The sequence below is a fragment of the Kryptolebias marmoratus genome, linkage group LG21 (genome assembly GCF_001649575.2).
Source record: "Kryptolebias marmoratus isolate JLee-2015 linkage group LG21, ASM164957v2, whole genome shotgun sequence".
Taxonomy (NCBI): domain Eukaryota; kingdom Metazoa; phylum Chordata; class Actinopteri; order Cyprinodontiformes; family Rivulidae; genus Kryptolebias; species Kryptolebias marmoratus.
The window spans coordinates 15,908,378-15,916,842 of record NC_051450.1 but is presented as its reverse complement, the minus strand read 5'-3'; the positions used below and the strand labels follow the sequence as shown (position 1 = coordinate 15,916,842).

The window sequence follows — 8,465 nt, the reverse complement described above, 5'->3', positions numbered from 1 at the left end:
TTTTTTTTCTTTTAGGTCTTTTTGTCCTCCGTTTGTTCCCTTAATTCATTCTTTTTAAGCCGCACGCCACGCTGTCCCAGTCAGGCTGGATGACCGGACAGAAAACAATAGGAAAAGCAGCAGAAGTCCAAAAGAACCAACTTTGAACGACCTTCAGAAAGCCTGTAAATGTTGCAGGAAAGCGTGGCTCGTTCATTGTGCAGAGTTTATTAAAATCTATCAGAAAACATACTAGACAAACAGGAGTTGTGACAAAAAAAAGAGACCGACTAATCTGCAGATCGTAGAAACTTCCAGGTTTTTAAACAGACTGTTGTCTAAGAATAGCTCTCCACAGATTACATCATTTCTACCAACCTCAAGAATTGGATTAACGCCTGTAAAGACGGAAAAAGCAACAAAATAAACCTCAGAATTCACACAAACCAAAGGTTTGAAACAACCATTAAAGAATCGGACAAACTCGAGCTGTTTAATACGATGTTACGAAAAGAAAAGGGTTCATTTTAAACCAGAAAGGCCACGTTCTGTAAAAGGAAAATGCTGCAATCTGTCGAAAAGTTGGGTGACAGGCGGCTGTTCTGAAAGAACCTTTGAAAACAAATAATGTGTTCGAAGTGGCCGACTCAGTCCTGACATTAATCGTTAATAATCAGCGACCTTTAGGCTAATTAACAGTCGGCAAAGACGAAGGAGCGAAGCCGGCGTTGCACAAGACGCCGCAGATAACGGAAAGCAAAGGTCCGCGAGTTCCGCCCTCATGTAGATAAAATATCTACGATTAGGAGCCAAATCTGATCCGTGGGAGAAGTTCACAGCCCTGCAAGCACCACTCCACATGGATTTTATTTAATAAAACAGTGATTTTATTTATTAAAACAGTGAAATGTGACAGTTCACACGTGTCGGAGTGTTAAAATCAACAAAGTCCAGGCACCGTTTGGTTGACATGGAACATTTTCAAGCACAATACTGCCTCGGCGCCGACTGTAAACATTTTTCCGTGATTTCGGTTGCGTTCCAGCTGCGTGATCGAAAGGATTTCAGCTTGGATTTATTGTCCTTCCTGCTCAGACCACTCGGAGTAGCCTCCTCTGTAATGTCTCGCCCTGGAAGAAGGAAGAAAACGGGAAATAAATCATTTCTACGCGCCTAAAACGAGCTGAAACAGGCGTGCCGGCCGCGTCCATTTACTTGTTAAATCCCAGCTGGCGAGCAATGCCCAGCGCCTTGGAGCTCCTGACGCCGGTTCTGCAGTGGAACACGATGTTGTCGTCCTCTCGCCGCGGAGCCTTCACCTCGAACTTCTGCAGGAAGTGAGCGGGGGACAGCTGCAGGGACTCCTCCAGGTTGTCCACTTGCGGGCGGAGGAGAAGGAGGAGGAGAGACATTAAATCCACGTTTACACACACACACCAGACACGCCGCTGAAAGGGATGCAGGTGCGTGTGTGTGCCGTGACCTACGTGGGACGTTGACAGCCTGGGGGATGCGTCCGGCCTCGTATTCGTCCGGTCTCCTCACGTCAAACAGCTGGATGTTGTGGCTTGACAGCATGGTCTTCAGCTGGGGGAGGCTCACCACTGAGGCTTCTGCAGGAGAAATAAACGAAGAAGAAGACACCACTTTAAATAAAATTATAATTAAACAAGAAGACACTTTAAATACACACATTCAGACATCTATAAAACGTGCCACTCACTGCTTTAACCTCCAATTAGCTCATCTCCTGTTGCTGCCGCCTGTTAGTTTATTATAAAAGCAGCTAATTAATTTAATTAAATAGGTCTCCCACCAACCGGAGACGACTTTCAGCCGGAAACACCGTCACCGCCGGATCTAAAGACAACCAAGGTGATTCCTGGAGGACACGCAGGGAGGACAAGTCTTTTATTTAGTTTTCCCTAATTATTACCGTCGACGATCACTACTTCCTCCTGGTTGCTGCAGCACGTCGGGCTGGAGGCGGAAAAGGACCGGACGAAGGACGCTAAGGTCGGGTAGGACCTCCGGTTGACCTCGGTGACGGCCTGGCAGAAACTCCGGGACAGAACCAGGGACAGCATTACGAAGACAGGTAGGTTCAGAGGGCTGGGAACTGCTGTCATGACGTACTATTTATGTTGCTGCTCTGACGTTAGCCGCTTCTTCTTCTGCGGAAATATATATACGCGCTCGCTCCGCTGCGGAATGTGCTGCGGCGGTGCTGCCCCCTGGCGGTTGTGTCCCGTCACTGCAGCTCGTATTCTGCTGATTTACATGTTTCTGTATTTACAGTAAAGATGTTTATTTAGCAGATTTATTTATTTATTTATTTTTAAAAAGCTGCTTTCTGTTTTTAAATCAGACAGCTTAAATTAATAAGAATAAAACAATATAAATATTTATTTTCTTTGTTTTTAGTTTACAGGCACTCAAGCAGGTGGAACAGAAGAAGAAGGTTGAAGGATGGTGTCCCGAGCTGGGGCTTTTCTGGATGGAGTTTGCATGTGCCTGTGCACACGTGGGTTTACTCCGAGTACTCGGGTTTCCTCCCACAGACCAAAAACATGCATGTTAGGTTCATTTGTAACTCTTAATTTGTGTGAGTGAGAGCGTGAATTGTCTCGTTTGTGTCCCTGCGATGGACTTGTCCAGGGTGTCCCCCGCCTCTTGCACAGCGACAGCTGGAGATAGGCAATGTTTCCCCGTGACCCGGAATGGAGAAGCGGGTTAAAATAATGGATTTACAAGCAGAACGAGCATCTTCAGTGAGTTTTGTTGTTATTTTCCAGCTTTCTGCTTGGACCGAAGTGAAGCCTCTGGACTTAATGTTCTTTCTGCAAATCTTCCTGGCAAAGTCTGTCGACATAAGAGGGGTTTAATGTGATCCAGCTTCATGCACATATTTCATTCCAGCTTCACAGTTCTCCTCATCTTAGTTTTCGTCTGCACAGTGAGCATGATGTAGCTTGTAGTGTAAGTAATATGGCAAGTGTTCCCAGATATGCAGCCTTTTTGTTGTGCATTCACATGTCCTGGTCTGTGTCTCTGAGTGCCTTATTTTAACAGGCATCTGCTCTTTCATTAGCAGACAATCTCCCTGTTAATCTCGTTTCCTGTTAACTTTACACGCATTAGTCTCTTTGGTTTCCATTTCCCAAAAACTGCAATTACAACAGTCACAGAAAAATGGCTCTACAGTGACCAGGCAACACCTCTGGATGAGAGAAAATTGCACGCAGCCCAACACATCCCCCCCAGGGGACGATACGCCCCACCTGATGGGATAACGGTGATCTGGTTCAGCCTCGCTGTAAAGGCTAAACACGCTTCGACTCAACGCTTGTTAAAGCATCTTATCGGTGACCCTCAACATCTTCATCCACGTTTTCTGCTGCAAAAACAAGCTGTAAAATCGTCTCAAGCGGATCATCTTCATTTCTAACACTCTAATTATTGTCAGTCACGGTGCAATAAATCACAACGTGTTGCCGAAGCACAAAAAAATTAGTTTCCTGTGGGATTCCTGCAGCTTACAAGATTCAATCACAGCTGATAGTGTATTCAGCGTAGGCCAGCAGTTTATTCCTGGGTTTAGGACACCTCGGGCACTCACAAGATAAATCTGTCGATTAACAAGAAAAATGTGTAACAACAGCAAACCTCTAAAGTCTTTAACTTGTGACAAAGCTCCTTTTCTGGGATCCAGCAGCTTTATGATTGACTCCGTCCGTTCTGGAGTCGGGGGCTCAGCAGCTTGAACAGGGAAGCCCAGACATCTCTGTCCACAGCCACCTCTTCCAGCTCTTCCAGGAGGATTCCCAGGCACAGTCTCTCCAGCATGTCCTTGGTCTCTTCTCAGTTGGACATGCCCAGAACACCTCTCTAGGAAGGTGTCCAAGGGACATCCTTACCAGGTGCTGGAGCCACCTCAGCTGGCTCCTGTCGATGTGGAGGAGCAGCAGCTCTACTCCGAGTCCCTCCTGGATAACCAAACTTCTCCGCCTATATGTAAGGGAGAGCCCTGCTCTGCGGAGAAAACTCATTTCAACCGCATGTTTTTGTGATCTCATTCTTTTGGTCACTACCCAAAGTTCATGACCATAGGTGATGGTAGGAGCACAGACAGACGGTACAGAGTACACAATGCTGCAGGAGCCGCACCGATCCGCCTGTTGATCTCACGCTCCACTCTTCCCTTACTCGTGAACAAGACCCTGAGATCCTTAAACTCCTCCAAGTGAAGTGAAGTGAGATTTATTTATGTAGCACTTTTCAGCAGCAAGGCGATCCAAAGTGCTTTACAACACAGAAACAACAACAGAATCAAATGCAGAACAAAACAAAAGTAATTTTAGCTAATAGTAAGTTTGGTATAACTATAACAGGTAATTTGAGTAAACTAACAATCTGTAAATCGGTCAGTGATGTATAACCTAATAGACCATTTAAACATAAATAAAGAAAACACTTTTTTATTATTAATAAATAAAAAAATCTGATTAAAACCTGGAAAAATTGAACATAACGTGGAAAAGTTTTAAATCTTTGCTCAGACAAGAAAATGAGAAATAAACAGATACACAAAACACTGAAGAGATCGACTTGACCGGGCGTTTAAACACAAAAAGGAAGGGGCAAAGATATTAAAAGCTTTATAATTTAGCAAACAGCTGCCCACAAATCAAAGCTGCTCACAGGAGCTAATAATAGAAACTGCTTGGATGGCTTCAAACATGACACAGAGGAGGGAAACCTTGTGACGATTTGTAATTAGTTGGTGTCTTTCTCAGCACCTCACACTCAGATGTCTGTTTCCTGACAGAGTTGACTCCTGAAGCTGCAGCTGAACTTCCCAGCAGCCCCAGACTGGGTCACATGACTGAGTCACGTGACTCAGAGGGGGGAGAAAGGTGGACAAGCAGAGGATTATTTGACCGTCTTACCTTAATGTTACTGAAAGCAGCTGTAACTATCAGGATATATGGCTTTAATGTGCAGTTATTTACAGCTCAACAAACCTGTACTCTTTATCTGACGGGAAAAATGTAAAACAAGCAACACCTTTCCTCCCCTGTCAGGGAAATGGTACACTCCAAATGTTTGCAATAAAGTTCACTGCTGCAGCTGAATTCCTCTCAGGACTCTCATGAAAACACACCCTTCTCTTTCTCCCTTGGTCAGATTTACGTTTGGGTTAAAAACTTGCCATGGAGCCTGTGGTGGTGGGAGGAATCTCCTCTGACACAAACGATGCAAATGAAGACATTCAGAAGATCTGCAATAAAGTAAACACACACAGGATCATTAAGAGCTTTGTGTTCATACACTCTGGTGACTGTTTCATTTTAAGTTTCTCGTTACCTCGTTGTTCCTCAGGTGAAAGCTGACGTGGAGAAGAAAGCAGGAAGGACTTATGATGTTTTCACCGCCAAGAGCTTCAAAACCCAGGTTGTGGCCGGGACCAACTACTTTATAAAGGTAATAATACTGGAGTTACTGTGAAATTTCTGTAAAATATTACATTTTATTTATAATCCAGTGGGTGTTCTCCAGCAGGAACAAGAAGCAGCTTAAAGCAGATGGAGACAAACTGTTAAAATAGAAAAAAAAGTTAATAATTTTACATTTAGCCTCTAAATAATTACAGATGTTTCAGAAGTTATTTCTAAAGTCCCTAAAGGAGAATATTAGAACAGTTTGAGTCACTGGCACTCGTTCTTTCGGCTTCTCCCTTCTTCAGGGGTTGCCACAAGCGAGGAAACTCGCACAAAAGATTTGCCAATTGTTTTCACGCTGGATGCCCTTTCAGGTCAGCAACCTGGCCTCGAACCTGTGGACTCAGGATTACGAGACCGCAGCACTGACCACCGAGTCCGAGTACAGTGATCCTCTGACTCGATCTGTATGTGCTTTCAGGTCCATGTGGGCGGAGATGAGCACATTCACATAACTGTTTGGGAAAAGCTTGGAGGAGGTCTCCAGCTGCTAGGTGTGCAGCAATCCAAGAGCCACCAGGACCCAATCGAGTACTTCTAAACAGATCACAGTCCAGGACCCGCACCGAGGACACCGAGTCGTCAGTTTCTAATGATTCAAGTCCATGGTCCATCTAACAGCTGTTTACAAAATATCCCAAATCCCCCTAACTGAAGAGTTTACCACACTTCCTTTTTTTATAACTTAAACACCTAAACCACACTGTCAGAAGTTAATCACCAGTTCTCGTGTCACATCTTTGTTTTTTGTGGTGACTGATGTTCCTCTTTGTTTGACACACAAAGTGTGATTTCTGACCTTAACATTAAACCTAAAATGCTGACTTTTGTCTCTGCAGTCTGTGTGTCTGTGTGTGTGTGCAGCAAAAAGATGATTTTAGTCAGGTTAATGGATGGATGGATCAGACCCAAGGTGCAGAGCTCTCCAAAGAGAAGAAGCAGCCAGAGCATGAGAGCAACAACGAGTCAGTGGAGACGTGAAGGAGATGAACTGGTTTTAAAGGCTGAGGGTGATTTTTAAGTGGACACAGGTGACTGATTAGAAACAAGGGACAGGTGAGGGTGGTTGAGGCAGGCTGACAGGTACTGAACTGAGGACAGGTGGATAATGACAGGAACACAAAGGGCACACAGAGCAAAACTATACAAGGACTTACAACATAAAAATAAAACAGAACTATAGAAACATAAAACAATAAACCCAATACAAAAGAAACTTTAAAAAATAACTCAAATCCTGCTGTTTTTCATAACTTGTGGAGCTGTCAAAAAGGTCTAAAGACACATTGTTGTTTCAGTGTTAGTCATAACCTGTTCAGTAACAGGTTACAGGGACATTTGTTTTAAATCTTGTGAAAAGCCAGAGATGAACAGTTCAGGGTTTGCCTGTCAGAGTTTCTTTGTGTGTTTATTTTAACTACAGCAGCTTCAGACAGAAAACAGGATGAGTTCAAGAAGCATAAACATATGAATCTATACATGTAAAAATAAATCTGTAACTATATTAATCTATTCCTTATTTAAGGTTATTTTATCTGCCTATTAACTGTAGTATAAATCTATAATACATGCAGGTGTAGACCAAAACTATATATATAAAATAAAAATATTTATTTTCAAAGACTGACTTGTTCAAACTGTAACAAAAGAAGAGGAAATAATTCAATTATATAAATACAAGCCTATATAAATAAAACAACTTGGACCACATTCATACTCTGTGCTTTGGGAAGTGATTTTCTGCAAGAAAAAGATGATAAACAAGAAATAATGAAAAAAAGCTGATAAGGCTGTTTAGTTAGTCCATGACTCATTTCAGACCCAACCCCAAACTTACAAATTTCCCCACATCCCTCCCCACTCTGTCACCACCAGTTTAACTTCCCAGCAGTCAGCTGAAACCCCGTTTGTTTCTGTCATTGAAACACTTCCGCGTTTCGGACCGAACCACGTGAATGAGAGGGAGAGGGGAAATCCCTGCCTCCGTGAACGCGTTAAAAAACTAAACCACCACAATATCAAATAACCCATAAGCATATTAACTAAATGAATTCAAAATGGTTACTTTTAGTTGTCTTTTCGTGCTCCACCAAGGAAACCGTTTAAAAGCGCTACCCCTGCTAGCTCAGGCTAATGGTACGCTCCGGGCTGCGACGTCACGTGATTCTCTGACTCAACCTGAGCGCTCCACACGAACTCAAACACGGTTCTCCGCAGCTCAGCGGGACCAGAACCAAAACACAAGTCGTACTTGTTGGATTCGGGAGCTGGGCGGATAACTAGTGATGACAAGATAAAGCTTTCCAGCCAGCTGTGTTAAAAAAAAAATACTTTATTTCTCCAGGCTCCAAATGCTCAGCAGCGCCCCCTGTTGGTCAAAAGTTTGAATCAAATATTGAAAAATATGAGTTTACACTCCAAGTTCTTACAATTATTAAATGTATTTATTTATATCGCACTTTTCAGCAACAAGGCGATACAAAGTGCTTTACAACATGAAAACACAAAAATACACAGTCAAAACACACACAACAATATCAAAATATGAATCTAAATGAAATCTAAGATAATCTAAATGAAACCATTAAGCTAAACATATCCAAAACATGAGACACCAAAAAAGAGATAATCTAAATGAAAACATGAAAGCACTCACAACAATAAAAAGTTAAATCTAAACATATCTAAAACAAGCTAGGATAGTGATAAGACACAAAAGTAAAGCTAAAATATGAGAAGAAATCATGAGACTAAGCATTTAAATAAGTCTAAACAAGCAAAGGCAGGATGAAACTGACTAAGTCATACTGAAGTAAACTGGGGACTAAGATATAATTACAGGTGCTGGTCATAAAATTAGAATATCATGAAAAAGTAGATTGATTTCAGTAATTCCATTTAAAAAGTGAAACTTGTATATTATATTCATACATTACATACAAACTCATATATTTCAAATGTTTATTTCGTTTAATTTTGATGATT

General features: G+C 42.4%; 2 protein-coding genes across 4 annotated transcripts in view; one reads left to right on the top strand and one right to left on the bottom strand.

Annotated features, from left to right (window-relative positions):
* Nucleotides 1-843: 843 nt before the first annotated feature.
* si:ch211-161h7.8 (thiosulfate:glutathione sulfurtransferase) lies at nt 844-2,148 on the bottom strand. Its single transcript, XM_017406445.3, has 4 exons — nt 1,916-2,148; nt 1,467-1,592; nt 1,195-1,357; nt 844-1,109 (listed from the first exon to the last, which is right to left on the bottom strand). Exons 1-4 carry the CDS (start codon nt 2,106-2,108, stop codon nt 1,055-1,057), a joined length of 537 nt encoding a protein of 178 aa, XP_017261934.3. The 5' UTR covers nt 2,109-2,148; the 3' UTR covers nt 844-1,054.
* A 2,949-nt stretch (nt 2,149-5,097) lies between these two features.
* The window catches only part of LOC108230286 (cystatin-B-like), a 7,573-nt gene continuing 4,205 nt past the window's right edge, over nt 5,098-8,465 (top strand). Inside the window, exons 1-3 of one of the 3 annotated variants that reach the window (XR_005232597.1) lie at nt 5,111-5,270; nt 5,362-5,463; nt 5,902-6,088. Coding sequence is in view for 2 of the 3 variants with exons in the window: in XM_017406353.3 (XP_017261842.1) it covers nt 5,193-5,270; nt 5,362-5,463; nt 5,902-6,021 (300 nt within the window). In the remaining variant the exon portion in view is untranslated. Of the gene's footprint in view, nt 5,271-5,361; nt 5,464-5,901; nt 6,305-8,465 lie in introns of those variants that run through there. The other 2 variants (XM_017406353.3, XM_037973189.1) reach the window with 2 other exon arrangements.